General features: G+C 39.0%; 1 protein-coding gene across 1 annotated transcript; it reads left to right on the forward strand.

Moving 5' to 3' along the window:
* The first annotated feature begins 1,115 nt into the window (after positions 1–1,115).
* On the forward strand, positions 1,116–21,617 carry myo1f (myosin IF). Its single transcript, XM_010734475.3, has 29 exons — positions 1,116–1,345; positions 1,485–1,622; positions 5,764–5,892; positions 8,235–8,324; positions 8,417–8,511; positions 8,649–8,736; positions 8,841–8,930; positions 11,276–11,407; positions 11,622–11,756; positions 12,032–12,164; positions 12,639–12,835; positions 12,981–13,061; positions 13,211–13,297; positions 13,504–13,590; positions 13,891–14,058; positions 14,257–14,342; positions 14,438–14,519; positions 14,618–14,724; positions 14,818–14,916; positions 15,047–15,191; positions 16,640–16,754; positions 16,844–17,013; positions 17,179–17,324; positions 18,342–18,488; positions 18,571–18,719; positions 18,878–18,934; positions 19,469–19,676; positions 20,284–20,444; positions 20,540–21,617. The coding sequence occupies exons 2-29, from the start codon at positions 1,620–1,622 to the stop codon at positions 20,614–20,616; spliced, it is 3,264 nt and encodes a 1,087-aa protein (XP_010732777.2). The 5' UTR covers positions 1,116–1,345; positions 1,485–1,619; the 3' UTR covers positions 20,617–21,617.
* Positions 21,618–21,897: the final 280 nt, after the last annotated feature.

Raw genomic sequence — 21,897 nt, forward strand, 5'->3', positions numbered from 1 at the left:
GAGGTTTTCAAAAAAAAAAAAAAACTCCTATCTCCCTATCAAAGGCAATCCCTGAGCTCCTGGCCGTGTCCCATCTCAGACCCCCAATCTCATCTCAACTTCTTCTAATCCTGTCATGTCTGTATCTGTGTTTAGGATGTACAAAAGGCTGCCTCACTTCACTTGTCACTGCCGAGCTAGCTATAATAGGCAGACTGAGTTAGCAGTGTGAGGTCAGCAGTTATTAGTTTGTGTCCACAGACCAAAGGAAATATATGGTGTGCAAAGTATGAGCACACATCGTTTTATACTCAGCATTGATGCTGATTTCCTTTAGCGCAACAAGTTAACAGACTGAGCACTAGTTATTTCTTTATATATGCATGTGTGTATTATATATCATTATTAAGTGTATAGTGTATTTAGTGTGTGTACAGTACCAGCAAGAAGGTTCCTAGTTGGAACCCTGGCTGGGCCCTTTCTGTGCATGTTCTCAGTGTCTGCATGAGCTCTTTCCAGGTACTTTCCCCCCAGTCCAAAGACATGCAGGTTAATTAGTAACCCATAGGTATGAATGTGAGTGTGAATAGTTGTTTGTCGCTGCAATGAGCTGGTACCTTCTCCAGGGTGTATACCACCTCTCACACCAAGTCAAACAGTTGTGAGGCTAGTTTTGGCAGTAGTTTCTTTAAGTTTAGGACAGGGTCTATGCCACCGTAACTCCTAAACGTGTTTCTGTAATATCAGAAATCCAAAATAAAACTGAGAAAATATATGCTCAGGAAGTTTCTGTTGTGCAGTCTCAGGGCTTTAAATGTACAGTAAGTCTTGATATATTTGTACCTCTTTGAAACTATGCCCCAGCCTGCCCTATTCTAGTTTCTGAGCCCGCCCCTGAACATATGAGACCAGATCTGCATTGATCTAGGTGCTATGCAGGTACTTAAAAATATTCTCACTTAAAACAGAAAAAACAAAACAGTTTGACACCTCCACAAATACATTCCTGCCAGCACAGTACACTCCACCTCTGTGTGAACCTGCATCAGTTATTATAGGCGTTAGAGGCAGCAGCCTCTCTGACGACACAAACACACCGTGAAGTAACCACAACCTGGGTGGAGCCGGCAACTCACAACTGAAACACCATCATTTGGCAACAGGTCGAAGATAATGATCATTTTGTGGATGTTGTAGCCATCAACACTCGTCTGCTGTTGGGAAGATGAATTGGACTGACTAATTGTGTTGTTAACCTTTGGATCTGCTGTCTGACACCGACATCAGCACGTTGGGTCATTATTTCATCCTCGCTCTGATGATTACGAATATGACAGAAATACAGAAGTAGCTGTAACTTTACATGGTGAGTGTATGCATCAGTGTGTGTGTGTGTGTGTGTGCGTGTGTGTGTGCGTTATTTTCGAGCAGTTCTTGTTTCACACACTACATCTGTGGGAGTATGAGGAAGTAGATTTTAAATTGTAACAGTGTATGTCTTGTAGGTTGCTGGCTGCTGTTGGATCTGATCGTCCTGCTGTGTGATGACTGCTGCAGTCTGAGGGGGTCAACCTGTGGATTTTGAGGACACACACCCAGTCACACATAGGACACCAGAGGAGGAGAGGCCCACCGGAACAATGGTACGGAACCACACCTTCATTTTCTATCTCACACCTTCAGACAGCTGTGATGTGTGTGTGTACTTGTAAAAACTTTGACAGATTCAAGAGAGATTTAAGATGCTTTCACACAGTGTGACTTTTTGATGCTTTGTTTCCAAAAATCAGCATTTTAAGACAATTTTCTGACAAGCTGACACCTCACTGTTCACCTTTACAAGCTTTGATTAACTGCACTTCGGTAGTTTCCCTTTGACAAGCCATAAAAGGGTATTAACACTCGAAAGTCAGTTTTGACCTGATGAGGGATGTGATGACATATCTTAAAGGTCTATTCAGGGAAATTCAGCTCCTTCACAGAAGCAACAAAAAAGAGTTTCCTCTTTTTCAGAGCAAGTCCTTTCATTAAGACTAGCTCAAGGCAGTAAAATACAATGCTTGCATTGATGTGAACTTTGATTTGCAATCACATTTTAGATTAAAATGTAGATTTGGACTCGTGAAATTCATCTATGAAGTCTCTACAGGATGAGAAATCAACATAAATGGGTCGTGTACATGTTAAAATAAAGCAGATACATCCTCTTGAATATACCGCAAATTTACTGATCTGTAATTTCAGTTAATCTCAAAGATTTATCTCACAGTTGAGTCGAAAACAGCGTTGGTAGCCCCCCCAGAACTCTGCAGGCGGTTGCAGGAAGAGAACCAGTAGCATGTACAAAGTTTACAGGGTTTCACAAGAGGCAGAGATGAGGGGGGAAGTGGACTACAGGAGAGGCCTGTAGTTTCTGTCACAACACTTCCTCCTCACACTCCGAATGGTCCTCATCATACATCATACCTCACACAGTCTTGTTGATGCTGTCATATCCTGCAGCCAAATGTCGTTGAAATCCCTTACATATTGTCTAACCATGTTTTTCACTTGCTATTATCCTTTCAAAATAAGAGTCACAAGTGAGATGCCGGCAGGATGTGGTTAGAAGTGGTCAATCTAAATATGACTGACCTGACAGATGTGTGACAGATTAAAGCTCATCTCACAGGTTTTTTTGTTTGTTTGTTTCAACGACTCTTTAGAAACTTCCGTTTTGATTGAGTGCGATTTCTACTGCCAAACCACAACATAAGCATGACGGGCAGTCTGCTTGTGGTTCTCAGTGCTTAAATATGAATTTTTAACTTAATAGCAAGATCTCTCTATTAACTATGCAGTGTCTAAAAAGTAAAACAGGCAACAGTGGCGTTGTTTTCTGGTAGAGGTTGTTCCTGTAATGTTACAAAGATATACTGAAACACTCACAAATCAAGACAACACAAAGGAGGTCTTCAGTCCATAAAGAGTGAAGATGAACCAAAAGACACAAATTAATGAAAAGAGTTCAAAGAGACATGAAATAGGAAGACCACTGAGTTCAGAAATGCAAATGCATAGATGCAATGTTTTAGTAGAGATTTAAAAGAAGTCAGCAGAATGCTGTTTCAGAGTTTCAGGGCCATGATAGTTTTAAGTCGAGGCTAGGAAAGAGAGTTTTGTTGCAGGATCTGAGGCTGAGTGCAGATACTGTATGAGGGGGCACAAAAGCTGCATTGATTAAGAAAAGGTTTTATTCCCACACTGCTGATTTCAATATGTAAGTGGTAGGCACCATCTGGTCCAAGAATCAGGTCCAACTGTGTGTTCAGACAGGACGATAATTACTGTAGCTTGTGGTATGATTAAAAGGAGTAGTGTGTTTATGATTTAGTGTCATCTAGTGGTATAGTTATTGACTGCAAACCCCTCACCTCACACTCCCAGCATAAAGGAGCAACTACAGAGGCCACGAAAAGTACCAAAAATGCAAAAGGTCCTATCTAGTGTTTAATTTGTCTCTTCTGGGCTACTGTAGAAACATGCTGGACTCTGAGGAAGAGGACCCACAGTGTTTGTAGATATAAGGCTCATTCTACAAATATAACAACTGTTATTTTCAGGTGGTAATACACTAATGAAAACATAGTTAGGCAGTTTATATTCCATTTCTGATATATTCTGTAAATAGAGCCTCCTGAATCTGACACACGGGACCTTAAAACGTGACCTGACCAAATGTAAAAATAATTTGTGATTACTATGAGCAATAGTTACACTAGGTGACGCATTTCTTTATTTTGTTATTGTGTTGTGTAAGGCGAGATCAGAGCTGCCACAAACATGTCCACACAGCCTCTGACTGGTCGACAGACTCAACCAAAAGGATCATGTGATTGCCAGTGGCTAACAAGCATGCTAACAACAACAACAGTTGTATTAAACATGGAAAAATTGATAAATAGTCATAGAAGATATTCACTGTTATTTAATTTGACCAAATGCTGAATGTGCAAAATGAATTTTTATTAGTTTTTAAAAGCTTAAAGTGCTCACATTTTTGTGGCTGTGTACACTTCTCTAGTATAAACTGCATATATCAGTGATTTTGAAATTGATTTTGTTCAGATTAGACTAAAATTATGGCAGTCCAATAGGTCACATTATTAATTACAAAAATTCCCATGTAATCTGTTTTCAAAGTAATCTGATCCTACACTGATCCTGTTAACACGTATTAATCCTCTGCTGAAAATAGTCCCTGGCAAACGTGCCATGTCCTCATATTTGAGTAACATTAATGAAAAACTGTAGCCTTTGTCTAAATTAAGCTATATATTTAAAGATTTACATCTTCACTAGGAACCAGTGAGCCACAGACAGTGAAGTAAAGTCAAAGAAAGCCCCGACAGAAGAACTAATTTGTTGTTAATAAGAACAATATAGAATGAAATCAGATAAATCCTTTAAACACAATTACTGCAATTTAGTCTGACAGACAAAATTGTGGCAAAACATGACATTCATTACAGATGATGGCTTTGCAGCTTTTGGTTTCATCGGCTCTAATTAGACTGACACTCATGACTTCCGTCTGAATTGCAGTTGAAGGACATTTAAATTTAGAAATAAAAACACATGCTGAATGACACGTCACACACACCGGGTATAATGTGTTTGCTTAGTCTAAGCGTGTTCAAGCTGTAGCACATGACACGACTTTATTAAAATATTAAGACACTTATTTCATCTTTTGTTTGGAGTGTCATATTGTGACATGTTTATACACATAAACTAACAGTTAACTTTTCATAACAGGATTAGTTGTTTCATGTAACTGTTGTATATCGTTATTTGGGTGTGATGCAGAATAAAACATATTAGTTACACCTAAAATGCTAAGATGCTAAAATACAAACAAATGTTTGAAGGCTTGTTATCATCTGAAGCTCTCTCCCTTATAATGCCATGCACTATAGGTGAAGTGTACCTTCTTCCCTGTAAATCAGTAAATGTAAGTCAGAGACAACACCCAGACCACAACCCAACCACTGTGCCAATGACTAAACTTGTCACTGACTTGACTTCACACATCAAACAGCATAAGGAAAGCCAAGATACAGGAGTTAACCTCAGGGTCCTGTACGAATGTGTCTGCAGAATACTACGATCTGTCTAATGACCTGTTAATTACAGAAACACAGATATCATTTCACAACACAACAATCATTAAATTGTTTCACCTCCATACTTTACTGGTTAGGTATACTGGACGCTGCTGGGCAAAGGTGGTGCTTCTCTAAAATGTCCAACTTAGAAAATGAACTAACTTCATCTGTGACATGTTGCTTGGCAACCAGCCCCAGCTTCCTGTAATGGCAACCACAAATGGTTTTTGAAAAGCACCTCGATACTGATGCCAAATTTGTCTGTGTCATCTAACTAGTTTTCGCTTTCTTGCTTTGCATGTTTTACTAGTTTTGGTTTTCATCATTTATTTCTGTATTTCTGTTTGTTAGTTAGTTCACTGATAATTCTTTTGAATTATTTCTTCTTCTTTTGTGTTATACCTTTATAATGAAGTTATAAAATAATCAAATTTGACCTAGTAAAGCATGAGACATAATGACTTTCAGTCTCAAGTGTATTTAAAGCCCCCAATACTGAATTCACAATAGCATTTTTCTTTTGACCTTCCTGGCCAAGTCTTTGATGTGGTAACACAGTTTTGTAGTCTCTGACCTGAATTTGTCAAACAGTGCACATATCTAATGTCTTTCTTTCTCCCTCTGCTCTGCGATTAAGGCGAAGTACCACTGGCAGAGTCAAAATGTGAAGCAAAGCGGAGTGGACGACATGGTCCTACTGTCCAAGATCACTGAGGACGCCATTGTCGAAAACCTGAAGAAAAGATACATGGACGACTACATCTTTGTATCCTGCTCATTACTGAGTTACTTTGTTGTATTGTGGTACTTAATTTAACTTCATGGACAATAGGAGGGTATGACTGAAGCTTATATTGGCACCTAAACAAATGTAGAGGCAGGAAATCATGATGACTATAGGACAGGAAGTTTATCCAATATGTGTCAATAATTATCTACATTTTTTTAGTTTTCCATTTTTCACACCAGAAGATTTAGTGGTTTAAGATAACTTAATCTTAATATGGTTAAATCTGGGGCATTAGCCTTGTGTATCTTGTTCCATTTATGTCAAGTACTCATCAACATATAAGGCCATAAATGCAATGAATTCACTCTTCCTCTTTTGCATTCACTGTCTGACTCAACAGCTCACTTCCGTCTGAAGCACAGCTGAATTTGAAACCCAAATTTAGAGTCAGGAAAAGAATTCATTAGTCCGCACTCAGTTCATGTTACTTACAATGCAGCGATAAGTCACGACTGCAAAGGATTTCTAAGTTGTTTAGGGACAAGTAGTGGATAATATGTTTCCAAATAACTAACTACTAATTAGTCCTTTCATGCATAGATAAAAACAGCTTTTAGATTTCCATGTAGTAAGATGACATGAAGTGAAAGATCTCTGTGGGTGTTTTTTTTGTGTGTTTTTTTTAGCACAATAACCATTAACTATTTAATAATGGTAAGGCACAGACTTTTAAAAATACTGAAGTTGTGACCTTGTAATTCCCCCCACTTACCCCACCCTAGATTAGGCTGACCAGACACCAAAAATAGTCTGTGATGTATTAGTCAGCGAGCAGCATCGCTCAGATGCCAAGCTCCATCTGTCATTCCACCACTTTGGTTCAGACTGAAATATCTCTACATCTATGGGGTAGATCGCATGAAATTTGGTACAGATATTCAAAGTTCCCAGAGGATTAATCCTGCTGACTTTGAAGATCCTCTGGCTTTTCATGTAGTGCCACCATGAGGCTGATATGTGTGGATTTGAGTGGATTGACAGGTGTTATTTCTGTAATAACTTTGGTGACCCTTAGTTTTCACTGTTGTGCCTTCATCAGGTCAAAATTTGAACGCATCCTTTACTTATTTTATGTTTATAACCCAATTAGAACTTAATCACAGTCCCATCATCCTTAGCCAGCAGTGCCAGGAGAAGTAGTAGTACTCTTAATTTATACCTCAAATTTCTTTTTATAGCAGCTTGCCCTGCAAAGGATAAAACACCCTGTGTTATAAACAGAGACATGTAAGACTACTCTTGCATATTTAGCTCATCCACAAATAGGTCAGCAGTGTTTGCACATTGTCACTTAACTCCTGCAGCGTAACTTTAGGGATCATCAAGAGTTTAAGGGATCATTATGTAATTATCGTTAGCCACAGATGAGGTGCAGATGGGACAACTACACAATTATTCAGAGTGAAGTATTCCTGATTACTCCATACACTCATGAAACCTCTGTCATGCCTTCACCATCCCAGAAAACAAACATTCATTTCAAATTTAAAAGTGTTTATACTGGCTGAATGTAGATATACTCTGTATACCTGTGTATACCATGCACTATATCACTGGCACCAGCTATGCCTCAATTAGTAATTAACAATTGTTAACATGCTAAAATGATGAACTAAGATGATATACCTGCTAATCATCACCATGTTAGGATTGTGAGCTAAATACAGCATCACAGAGCTTCTAGCATGACTGTAGACTTAATAATAAAGTGAAATTTAAGGACCACTGAGGGTCAGTTTGAGAATGTCAATTGCACTTGATAGGAGTCTTCAGTGGTGGTTTTAATGCCAAGATAATGGCTTGCTATTGGTTAATGGCAAGTGATAACTGTCAACTTAAAGATGCTTTCTAAGTGCACTGATAAAGTGATAACAAAACATGGCAGAGATTGTGTCTCTTTGATTGCTTAGTTTTATTGTGCAAACAGTGTTGGAAGTCTGCTTCTTTAGCGTTGTTACGATATTGATGATGACATGTTCGTTAAAAGAGGGAACTTGCAGGGGTGTTGCTGTAAGATTTTGCTCTATCGGCTGTTTTTTTCTGGAACATAAAGTACTCAAATATCTTGGAGTTGGAGCCTGACCGCTCTCAACTAATATTAGATAAAAGACCCAGATTTAAACACTCCCCTTAATGTAACATAAATTTCTTTGTAAAGCACTTTTAACGAACTCCTGCTAAACCTCCAATAAAGAGAATAAAGGGATGCTTGTCACAAATGTATAAAATGGTCAATAAGGTAAGGCTCTACTGAAAAGAAGCATATTACAGTATGTTCTAGTTTATTGTCCTTCATGTTCCTTGACTTCACTGTTCAGACATACATCGGCCCTGTATTAATATCAGTTAACCCGTTCAAGCAGATGCCATATTTCACTGACAGAGAGATCGAACTTTACCAAGGAGCTGTGAGTAAACAATCGCTTGAATTGTGTGATGTTTAATACTCCATTGGCCTGAGCTGACCACAAATCCCTTTCTTTCCTCTTTGCCCCTGTAGGCCCAATATGAGAACCCACCTCATATCTACGCCTTGACTGATAACATGTACAGAAACATGATGATTGATGGAGAGAATCAGTGTGTCATCATTAGGTGAACACATCAGCCCTGTTTTTCTTCTTGCTGTTGTCTTACAGTAGACTGCATGTGGTTGTGACATTTTGTAATGCAGCATGTGTCTGTGAGTATGTGTTTGAGTAATATTTAGTTGTTTTGTGGGGTGTTAATAGCGGTGAGAGCGGTGCTGGAAAGACAGTGGCTGCCAAATACATCATGGGTTACATTTCCAAAGTATCTGGAGGAGGATCAAAGGTTCAGGTAGAGACAGCACGCAATAACTCAAGACATCTTTATACTTTCTGGTCTGCAGTCTGGTGTGGAGGTACTTTTGCTTACATTGTGTCGCTGTGTGTGTGTTGCAGCATGTAAAAGACATCATCCTACAGTCAAATCCTCTCCTCGAAGCTTTCGGTAATGCCAAGACCGTCCGCAACAACAACTCTAGTCGATTTGTGAGTACGATCTTTAATTCAACACCTACTGCTGATTTGAAGTAAATTTTTAACTTAAAGACTTACAGTGAAGAGGAATTTGGTAAACTCTCAACTCAAGGAGCTTTCAGGAGGTCCGCTTTTCCAAAATGGAAGGAGATCAGATGCCAATTAATAAACAAACAAAATAGTAACATTTATCAGCTATTTGTGGTACTCTCAGCTGCACTGAAGCTAGCATGTTGTGACTCGTGATAGCGCCTGATATTAATAACAGCAACTGTCATTTGGGAAATTAAACACAGTGGTTTAGGCTTGGTATGAGGTGGCAAATAATGGCAAACTCATTTGTCCATTTTTCATCAGATTTCCTGTTTTTATTGTCAAACATTTGCTGTTCTTACTAATCTTTGCCAAGAAGCAAATCCAGTGACAGCAGCCCGTGCAGGTTAGATAAATATGAACTTTTACTAGAAATGACTGCTTCACAGAGGCTAATATACAACTTACTTTTTAAGAGCCAAGGGACAAAGAGTAGGTCTATACCTGCTCTATATGAAAAATGCCATGAGATAACTTTTGTTATGATTTGGCACTATATAAATAAAATTGAGTTGAATTTAACTGAATCGAGTATTGAACATGAAGCGTGCCAGCGTGAATTTATTTTCAGACATCATTTTGACATGAAATACTATAAACACAGGCGTTACCAATGATACTAATTAAGGTTCAATAAATGAAACAGAGCCTGCTATTTCATGTCAAAATGGCTGCTGTGAAAAGGGTCTGTTGTTTCAGCTCTAATAGGAACTGCCTAATAAAGGTATAAAATGCTGAGAGAAATGAACTACTTTGAGCATGTTAACAGTGTGCACCGACTGTAGAAACTTGTATACTGGTCAGATAAAATAACATAAGGATATATATTTGTAGTGTTGCAATGCACTGCAGAAGCATAGTCTCAACTAACAGTCATTTCTTTTACTCTCCCACGTTTCTCATCAGTGGGGTCCTGATGCTCTAATTTCACACCTATAAACCACAAAAACATCAAGTGTGCAGCTTCGATACAACACATCAGTTTGCAAAGTGTCTGTCACCCTTGATAGAGCATGAGACATTCTGTGTACGGGTCAGAGTGTGCCTTAAAGAGCACACTATATACTATTCACCGCGCTTATTATTATTATTATTATTTTATTATTATATTCTTTATTATTATTTTATCATTATTCTTACGCCTTTTTTTGGCACGCTACTCCTCCCGCAGTTTTGGTCGCACATACACAAAAAAAGGAATCAAAAGGTTTGCTGATAAATCGCCAAAAACCACGCCAAAAAAATTAATTGGAAGAATGTTCGAGAGCTAGAGTGCGTGACATTATCGCTAGAGTGGAGAGGGAGAGAAGAATTTTCCCATGAAAATTTGAGAAGAGAAATTTCCAAAAGGAGCAGGGAGCACCTGTGCTTTCCCTAGGCCAAAGTTTATACAATTTCGCCTGAAAACTGGCAAGGAAATTGTCCACGAGATGAGGATGCTGATGGCTTTTGGTTTGCAGCACACCTTTTTTGGCATTTTTGGCCATCTTCAAGGGGCTTCATTTAGAGATTTTTTGAGTGTCTCAGGGGAGAGACGCAGAGTGTGTGCGCGCACATGTGCCTAATTACTGCAGCTGACCCTGGTTGCTTGGCAACCTCAAGCCTGCCTTTGACTAACTTTATTGAAGTCTCTATATGATATCAATGACTATCAAAACTACATTTTTAATGTCGGCCATTTTATTCATTCTCTCTCGCAGACACAAACACAGACACATAGCTAGAGAGACAGACAAACACACATGCACACACACACATACACACACACACACACACACACACAAGACAAAATAAGAGTCCCTTTCAAAATAAAAGACTTGTAAAATGCTCTCATTAACAGACACAAGACCACACAAGCACGCACACACACACACACACACATAGAGTCCTTCAAAATAAGAGCCCATTAAAAAGGCAGTGATGACACAGCTTGTTGTATTAATGCTGAATTTGCTGAGCAGTGTCAATAATAATGTATGGGGGCAACGGAGCCAGAGTCAGGCACACTCAAAATTTCTAGTTAGATCTATGCAAAGTCGAAGCAGTGGAAATATTATAGTTGTTTATGACACAAAGGTTTAATGTTATCTGTAGTTGCTTGTGTTGATTGTTTAATAAGGTTGACTGTGTGTGCATCAGGTTGACTGCACAAGAAGTGGAAGTTGCTTACCCTGCACCTGTTGAGTAAACAGATCTGACAGATTTATCTGTAGATAGCGAGTCTGGCAACTCTGATTGATGACTTTTTATTTTGCATCTACCAGGGGAAATACTTTGAGATTCAGTTCAGCAGAGGAGGAGAGCCAGACGGTGGCAAAATCTCAAACTTCCTGCTGGAGAAGTCGAGGGTGGTGAGCCAGAATGAGAGCGAGAGGAACTTCCACATTTATTATCAGGTCAGAGGCTGATAAAAGACAGATCGTCATAGATCAGTCACAGTCACCACTCACTAAACTCCTTTTTTGGTAAGATAGCTGACCTTTCATGACTCAAAATTAATTTAGCCAATAACATTGTGATGCACATGAACGATTCCTCTTTTTGTTTTGCTTCCTACTTTGAGAAGAACCCATGTGTGACTGCTTTCCTACCTGCACTGTTCTCTTTCAGCTCATAGAGGGCGCCAATGCTCAGCAGAAAGAGGGTCTGGGCATCATGACTCCAGACTACTACTACTACCTCAACCAGTCTGGGACCTACAAGGTGGATGGGACCAATGACAGCAAAGACTTCCAAGAAACTATGGTAAATACTGTGTATGCTGGGTTTCATTTGTGGTTAGCAGTACTGACAAACTATGTTTAAAAAATTAAACAGTGACCTGTCTTTCAAAAAAACAGTGTCTCTGTTCCTCTATGTAATCCACAGACCTCGCTATTAAAAGTTGTACTTGAAACAAATTTCTTGCCCACATTGGTCTAAATATTCTAGTTCTTTCCAAAATATTTAACTAATGATATTTAAAGTAAATCTCACTGCTGCAAACTGCTCACTGTCTGCGTTGGTGCTGTGGTCTGCAGGAAGCCATGTCTGTTATTGGGATCCCAGGTGACATCCAGACTCAGGTGCTGCAGATTGTCGCAGGCATCCTCCACTTAGGAAACATTAGCTTCATAGAAGCAGGCAACTATGGGCAGGTGGAAAGCACAGACTGTGAGTGACACACTCCATGCACACACACCAGGCACACATGTATTCACTCATCCACACACACACACACACACACCTGGCATATACTGTACAATTGCCCATTATCTCCCCGAGGCATATGAGTAAATTAGAGCTCACCATGACAAAGCAGTCCCATGGCAAACACCCTGCTAATTGATAGAGTCTGTGCACATCAGTACTACCTTGTTTATCTCCTCCTTTGTTTGCTGCCTACGGAATCTCTGCTGAACAGATAATTGATGTTTACATCCAGGGTGGCAATTTTATCATCCCACAGTCTCTGTCTAGAATTGTACAATTTAATCCACTGCAGACTTTATTCATGTACTGCAGAAGGAAACATTCTCAGGCTATGTACATTTTCATCTTAAAGCTAAACATATCTTAATACTTCTTACTCATTTTGACATAATTCATATATTTATGTTGATTTAAGATTCAATTCTGCTTTTCCAGTGCTTGCCTTCCCTGCCTATCTGCTGGGCATCGACCCCAACCGTCTGCAGGACAAGCTAACCAGCCGGAAGATGGAATCAAAGTGGGCAGGGAAGTCTGAGTCCATTAATGTGACCCTGAACCAGGAACAGGCCACCTACACACGAGACGCCCTGGCCAAAGCCCTATATGCGCGACTCTTTGACTACCTGGTGGAGGTAGTCAAACTTTTTAAAACACTAGCAACAAAAACAGATTAAATAAAACGAGGAAACTTATTTTTCTATCTAACTGATATCCCTACACAAGTTGACATCCGTATTTTATATTTTCTTCTGCTTTTACACTATCTGTCTTCTGCAGGCCATAAATAAAGCTATCCAAAAACCACATGAAGAATTCAGTATCGGGGTACTTGACATTTATGGCTTTGAGATATTCCAGGTTAGTCCTCTTGCAACTTACAGTTCAATAATATTTATAGGCAGATGCTAAAATAACAGATGTTGGTTTTATAGATGGTACAGCACAGCAAGATTTGATTTACTGTGGTGATAATCTGATATAGACCGGATTGTGTTCTCCCCCGACAGAGGAATGGTTTTGAGCAGTTCTGTATCAACTTTGTCAACGAGAAACTGCAGCAGATCTTTATTGAGCTGACTCTGAAGGCTGAGCAGGTAGCTACAATGAATTTATTACTTTTCTGCGATATCGCTTCCTTGTCTCTTAACTTCTGCAATATGTTAAGTAAAAGCAGGTCTGTTTGATAGAGACAAAGAGCGAGCCCCTGTATAATCCATTCAGAATCTGGTTGTAAATATTTCAAATCCACTGTCTTGCGTTTTCCTTTGAGCTCTTTTCTTGTGTTGTATTTTTCTCTCAGGAAGAGTACGTTCAGGAGGGCATCAAGTGGACTCCCATCGAGTACTTCAACAACAAGATTGTGTGCGACCTCATTGAAAATAAACTGGTAAACTCATAACTGCATCACCTTACACATATCAATTTGTAGTGCTTCTTAAGAGGACACAATGTGCTTCTCTTCCACTGGACTAGCTGGGTGCTCTTGTGTGTTCTTGCTTGGCTTTAATGGTTTTAACTGGGACATTGTCATTGTTTGTTCTTTTATTATCCACCTAAGATCAAATAGTGGCTCTTTATACTGTAAGCACTGGGGATTTTTGTCCTTTCAAATGTGTAAAATCAGTTGCAAGTGGTGATTGTTTCCCAGTTAGTAAGAGGTTTCATCGACATTATCCTCTCCTTGCAGAACCCTCCTGGTATAATGAGCGTGCTGGATGATGTGTGCGCCACCATGCATGCCAAAGGAGAGGGTGCAGATGGCACTCTGCTGCAGAAACTGCAGGCCGCTGTGGGAACGCATGAACATTTCAACAGCTGGAACTCCGGCTTTGTCATACATCACTACGCCGGCAAGGTAGGAACATGAAATCCTGTAACAGAAACATTACCGTTTGACAAGTATGTGTATTTTATTATTTAAACAGTAGTGTTGCTGCACATTTGAGTTAAAAATTGTACAACAAATAACCCTGACAGTCTTCTCTACTAAATAATAACGTTTGCTTGGCTTGTAAAGTGTACACAGCAGTAAGAATGTCTGGTGTCGTCTCAGGTGTCTTATGATATCAACGGCTTCTGTGAGAGAAACCGGGACGTGCTTTTCCCTGACCTAATTGAGCTCATGCAAAGCAGTGAATAGTGAGTCTCTTACACCTTTTGACCAGGATTCACACGTGGTTTGTTCATAAAAGAAATGCAGTGAATAAAAATGTCCCTTGATTTTATCTCCACAGTAACTTCATTCGTAGCTTGTTCCCTGAAAACCTGAACACGGATAAGAAAGGCAGGCCAACCACAGCCAGCTCAAAGATCAAGGTTAGACTAAGAGTTAAAACTTGAATACATAAAATAGAAAGATAAGAATGTTTCGAGTTGTAAGAATGCACTGATCGCTTATGGGTGTTCCCAAACAGAGACAAGCTAATGATCTGGTGAACACGCTGATGAAATGCACTCCGCACTATATCCGCTGTATCAAACCTAATGAGACAAAAAGACCTAAAGACTGGGAGGAGAGCAGGTTAGCATCCTCACTGTGACCAACATTTACACACACCACACTCCAGCATTTAGTAAAACCCCTTTTGAATGGTGGTTTTCCATCTCTTTTTAGGGCTAGGCATCAGGTTGAATACCTGGGACTGCGGGAAAACATCCGTGTAAGAAGGGCTGGATTTGCATACCGCAGAGTGTTCAATAAGTTTCTGATGAGGTGAGTTTAATCCTGCATGTTTCTTGAAAGGATTCAACCCTTTCTCTGTGTTTGTCCTGAGAGAAGAACACAGCTCTAACACACTCGTTAAATGACTTATGGTTGCTGTCTGTGTGCGTGTTGTATCCAGGTATGCCATTCTCACAGCTGAGACATGGCCATGTTGGAGAGGTCCAGAGCAGCAGGGGGTCCTTCACCTCCTGCGATCTGTCAACATGGATACCGACCAGTACCAGATGGGACGCACCAAAGTCTTTGTCAAGAATCCTGAATCGGTAACAGACTTTTCATATACTGTATTTCTCTGTGGGCTGTGTTTTGTGTCTGCATTGATCTGTGGAGCAAATTTGAGTTATTTGTGATTTATTTGAGTATTTTCTTTTGATGCCATGTTATACCTCCACTCTGCTACAGTTCAGAGGGAAATATTGTTCTTTATACTCCAGTATATTAAAATATGATGCATTGTTACAAATAAAACTACTTAATAACATGTAGTGTAATTAAAATTTGCTTCACCTTAAAAAACAGGAAAATGCTTTGTATCATTATATAAGCATTTTACTTATGTTCCAGGTACGGGGTGGCAGCACCCGTCAACAATTATATATCCTGAAAATACAGGAAGATATGATGCACGAAGATGCAGCTTGTTATCTTATATTCTCACCTGTTATCTTGTATTCACATATTCACTAAATACCGTTTGCATTATCCATTTTTTTCATTTAACCCATTATTTACTATTACTCTGCAATTGTTGTCCCCCTAGAAATATTTCCCATGTTCATAAGACACATTCAAAATAAAATATTCAATCCAGAACAGAACACATTTTCCATGCCATTTTTCCTGTCTCCAAACTTATCTTACCAGATAAGTTTAAGTTAAACTGCCACGCTTAACAGTTACACATAACACTAAAATATTTAAAACATTTATAAAAACAGTTTCTACACAGTTCCACTTATTATTATTACGTCAACAAAAAGAGGTTAGCAATAACATTGCATAAGTATTAGAATAAATGGCTATTTTTTAATGCTAAACAAGTACTTTAAGTGAATTGTGCAAATATTACTCACACACTTTTCCGATGTTTTCAATGCAGGACCTTTACTTACTTACAGATTATTATTATATTTGCTTGTTTTGCTAGCGGCTAAAGGCTATAATTGATATTTTATAATGACGATGCATCAAATGACAATGTGACAACAATGTGACGATGTAAAAGGAGTATCTCATAGATATAAATCTACAGAGAATTATCACCAAATCAGCTTTAAGAATCTTTAAGCTCATTGTTTATCTGTCTGTCTGCAACTTTACTGTTTTAGTTCGCTCTCATCACTCTTATACTGTGCTGTTTTCCTTTCAGCTGCTCTAAAAACCCACTGTACACCACCGGGTCAGCACCAAACAGCAGACAGACACAGTCAGGAACTAGGTGGTGAACATAGTGGAGCATTTAGCTGCTGAGACCAAAAACAGAGTTAAAGGGGGTGAATTTGGGGCCTACATTTATCAGGGGTCACCAAACAAAACACTAGACTTAATTAGGTAATGTTAGCGCAACTAATTTCTGCTCCCCTAAGTGGCCTGGAATCTGAAATTTCCTCTTCCTGATATTGGTCAGCATGTATTGTAATTTTACACTTTGAAGTGCGACATGAAGCATATGATAAATGTGAACGTTTTCCTCATGATGTGTGCTCCATAGCTTTTCCTACTCGAGGAGATGAGAGAGAGAAAGTTTGACACTTTTGCCAGGATCATTCAGAAATCCTGGAGAAGATTCATTGCCAAGAAGAAGTATGAACAGATGAGAGAGGAGGGTGAGTTACAAAGACAAAACTATATTGTTCCTCCTGAAGTACGTATTTGGAACTGTGATTCTAAAAGTTTGTCCGTTCTTGCAACACAGCCTCAGACATCCTGTACAACTCGAAGGAGAGGAGGAAGAACAGCATCAACAGAAACTTTGTCGGAGACTACCTCGGTCTGGAGCAGAGGCCTGAGCTACGACAGTTTCTGGCCAAGAGAGAGCGCGTTGACTTTGCAGATTCTGTCAACAAGTTTGATCGCAGGTTCAAGGTGAAGCTTTATGAAGCCTTGTTATGTTTAGTGCTGTTTAATGAAGGTAGCATTGTTAGAGTTTGTAATTGTAAATGTAATGTCACAAGACGTACCACTTCCTCAAGATTATTCTCCTTTTTGGCATTGCTCACAGTTCTCACTTCTTTTTTTTTCTTCTCTCAGTCGATCAAGAGAGATTTGATCTTGACCCCCAAGGGTATCTATCTGATTGGTCGAGAGAAGGTGAAGAAAGGACCAGAGAAAGGACAGATAAAGGAGGTGCTAAAACGAAAGCTGGAGTTTGGAAACATCAGTGGTGTCTCTCTCAGGTTGGTTTCTAGTTCACAGGAGATACACTACTACAGCTGGTTTTAGTGACATTTGTGGTTGAAACTGTGGTATAAAATACAAGAACTGTTATGCTGAACTCAGCATGGGACTGTCACAGTAAGGGTAAATATAGCAAATGAACACATTCTTGTGAACTGACAATTCACAGAATTATTTTTTTTTCTCATCAGCTGAGAACTTGACATTTCAGTGGCAGTTTCACAGACATGAATACTGCATGACTGAAGCAAACAACGTCATGCAAAAGTTACTCTGGAGACATTTTTATTAGAAAATATTAGAGCACTAACTAGAGACAAGTGCATATTTCTGAATGACAACTGTTACTGTAATTGTAGAAAAATAGCTAATGAGCACTACACACTGACATAAAAAGGGATACTCGAACTAGTGACTACCACAGCTATTACTGCTATAAACACTTGAAATTGCAGTAACCTGTATGTGCTACGCAAGTTTGACTGATTGATTAGTACAAAGACCTACTAATGCTGTTAACGTTACTACTGCTGTTAAATCCTTAACACTACAGCTAACATTCAACACCTTCCGTTAACAGAATGTCAACTATTCAATATTATACAAAAATCTAATATTTGAGAAAAAAACAAAAAACTTTAAAACTTTAAAACAATACAAGGCTGCTTACATATTGATGCATCAGTTTTAATAATGTAATTTATTATAAGACATTTGTGACAAAGACTGATAATGCTTCTTCACTTTTGTACGATTTTAAATGCAGGACTTAAACAGAGTATTCTTACATTACACGTATACGCCTTTCTTTTCAGTTCAGTCTGAACTCTTTCCAGTATTGCCATTTTAACTTCAGGTAAAGCTTAAATACAGCTTTAGCATGTTTGACTTTAACTATTATTGCCATAGAAAGACATTTCAAATGCTCCACTGTGAAAATACTTTGATGTTTTATAAACTTTTCACAGTTTTTGTGGAAGCTCTTGATGGTCTGTTTTTTTGTTTGTATTTTTCAGTACGAGACAGGATGATTTCTTCATCCTACATGAGACCCAGTACGACAGTCTGCTGGAGTCCAACTTTAAGACAGAGTTCCTCAGCCTGCTCTCAAAGCGCTATGAGGATGTAACCAAGAGAAAACTGACAATCTCCTTCACTGACAGGTAGAGGAAACCTACAGACTCATACTATACTTGCATAGAAATTAGCATACACAAATCACTAACAGACGTTATTCCCTCTCAGGATAGAGTTCAGAGTGAAGAAGGAGGGCTGGGGTGGTGGAGGCTCCAGGCTGGTTGTGTTTCAGAGGGGGCAAGGTGACCTGCCACAGCTGAAACCCGGAGGGAAGACCCTCACCATCACAGTTGGGGATGGTTTACCCAAGTCCTCCAGTAAGTTAGAGGAAATAATGACACAATACAGGCTTAAAATGAGGAGGAGCAAGGCACATTGCATACACACACAAAAATAGACCTGTATTTCAGTTTGACAATGTTACTATACATATTATTCACATAATGTTATTGTAACTGAGCGTGTCCTTCCTCAGAGCCAACCAGGAAGAGTGCTCCACAGTTTCGTGGTGGAAATAATGTTCCCAGCAGAGGTAAAGTCACCTACCAATCCTACCTTAATGTAACTCTTTCAATTTCATTGTTATCTTCAGTATATTATCAATATGTCTTAGTAAAGCAGTATATAAAGAAGTTGTCTTTACTTCAACCTGCTACAATACAGTTTTTGCATACACATAAATCAGCAGCAACAATTCAGTAATATAACAATAACGCTGACTGGTGTCATTCTGCCTGCATTGAGAGTAATTTTACTTTGGATAGTACGTTAAGCTTTTGTAATAAAATTTATGAATACGGGGCACCCAGGCCACCTTGTAGAGCCACATATCAAAGCAGAGTCCTGTCTCTTTGTTGTACTGTATTCGCATTCAGCAAAAATTCAGTCAATAAATTATATTAAAAATAATCTGACTACTTCTACCGCTACCATTCCAGCGAATTTAAACTAATACCCAAATATTATTTCTGCAAGGTTTTCATTTGGCAGCAGCTCTTCTGAAATCTGGAGGTAGTTTGAGTTTTAGCTTTTATTTCATTTTTTATTCCACTTTCTCTCTCCTCAGCACACCAGAATGGAGCAGCCAAGTTTTCCAGAGCTCATCCCCAACAACAATCAAATATCACATATTCATCCCCACAAAAACACGGGCGGCCACCCAGCACAGCTCCACCGAAACTGGGCTCCCAGAGAGCCTCCCGAGTTCCACCCCCTAACCAGTACAACCAGGGGAACATGGACTTCCTCAACGTGCCTGACCAAGGAATGTCAGGGTAAGAAAGGGTGAAACACGAAAAACAGGGAAGGATGTGGTTAGCACAGTGTGAGTGGGTGGAGCTGATTAGTCACAAAATATCCACTGCATACAAGCTTACTGAGTTGTTAAGGCATGTCAAGGTGAGGCACAACACCAACGAGCCCAAACAAATGAATGGATTTTATAGTGACAGAGATAAACCTGTCTTTCCGGCGTGACAACTCGCCCATTTATGAGCTCTCTTAATACGGCCACGGACTATAAATGATGTGTCAGTTAAAGTCTCCTATATCAAAAGTAATAAATAAATGATATTAGATCAATTTTCCATTTATATTGATACAAACGGACATTCCCACTCAATATGGTGGTAAATAAGGTTTTGTTCCAAGGCTGGAGTTTTAGTGGTCTGTGTTATTACAAATGTTGATAGGATTTTGAGGTTTATCTTGTGGCTTTTTTAGCAGAACCCAAAGTGCTGGTTTTAGTCTCTACTTACCACGAAGGAGCATTTCACAAATGAACACATACAAACCTAAAAGTGCTCTCTGTGGTTTAACTCCATTTAGCCCTTCATCAGCAGTTCCTCTTATCAGTTTGTCCTTTCTGTATCTCTGGCACAGGAAGCAAAGGAAAAGGAGCATCAGTCAGCGGCCTCCTCCTGCTCCTAAACCTCAGCCTCGACCCCAGGGGCCCCGCTGCCGCGCCATATATCAGTACACCGGCCAGGACACGGACGAGATCAGCTTTGACGTCAATGACATCATCGACCTCGTCAAAGAAGGTTTGTGGATAAAAAGAAAGAAAGATTATCACAATAAATAATCAGTAAATTGATTGATCTGATCTGATTTCTTCTTTCTGCTTACTTCTCTGTAGATCCATCAGGCTGGTGGACGGGCAGGATTCGAGGAAGGGAAGGTCTCTTCCCCGGTAACTATGTGGAAAAGATTTGAGCCAGACTTGAAAAAGACTTGGTCCTGGTGGACATGGACTCTGTGTTTATTGAGAAATATGTGTATTTTGTTGAAAGCAGCACAAACTGTTTGCAAAAAGAAATTGCCTGTTAATTGTTCACAGTTGCATGGTAGATCTTCATCAATAATGGAAACAGGACTGTTAATGGTGGACCTCGCTGACATTTGAGCCACCAGTAAGTTGTTTTGCATGGTACTGTATGAGCTACACACAGAAGACATGGCTGTTATGGTGATCATTGTTAAAAAACAGATCCACAAAAGAGCAAAGAGCTGCTCCGGTTTTTATCTCTGTTGTCCCAAACTGTCCTGTGCGGAGCGACATAGCAACAAAATCTTTGACTTTGAAAGCACCTTTCTTTGAGCTGTAACTTCATTGAAAATGACTCAAAAGCTAAAGTTACAGCCTGAATGGAGAAGTGACCTGAAAATATTGCATTGCTTTCTGGCGTTCACAGTGTTTCTATTAGCCTGAAGCTTTTACTCCAGATCAAAGTCTAATACTGCTCAGTATTCTTGATTAAGGCAACAGCATAAAATCAATGGTAGACATTTAAAAATGTATTGAATATGCAAGTATGAACTTGACTGTTACGTTTGCACTGTAACAAACCTGCTTCGATGAATCAAAGCCATTGACAGAAACTTTTGATCTTAACTATTCATGCGTTATTAGTAATATCATTGTTAGTAGTTTCTCATGTATTTTTTCACTTCAGTAAAAAACGAGAATATATTTTCATATTTTTACCTCAAGGACTTTTGCACAGGTCTGTGTCATCGGTAAGTTATAAAAGATTTCTGAATAGTGAAACAAAAAAAAAGAGGTGACTTATTCATTTCACATTTTTTGTTAAGTGTTTCATTTTCTTTTCTTCGGTTTAGGGTTGATTTTGTAAAATAATACGATGCTCTCACAGTCAATCAATATCTGTTTTTGTATATGAATAAGAAGATAAAAATAAAAGGTTTTAACATTTTTTCTGTTATTTTTCATTCAAGAGTTTACATCATAAACACAGTCAACTATTTAAAAGTCATTTAAATGAAGGGATGTTCTTTTTATTTTACAGCTATGGTTTAGATACCTTCAGATTAAGCTTTCACATGCAAAGTCAAATGTGACTGGTATAATATATATGATGTAATGTTATTGATTTAACTGCCAACATTATGAAAAGTTGTTGAAAATTAGCTCCACCTTCCAGTGAACAAGTAATCAGTACATTTTACTGTAGTTTGTATAGTACATTACTTGAG

The sequence above is a fragment of the Larimichthys crocea genome, chromosome XVII, assembly GCF_000972845.2.
Source record: "Larimichthys crocea isolate SSNF chromosome XVII, L_crocea_2.0, whole genome shotgun sequence".
NCBI lineage: Eukaryota > Metazoa > Chordata > Actinopteri > Sciaenidae > Larimichthys > Larimichthys crocea.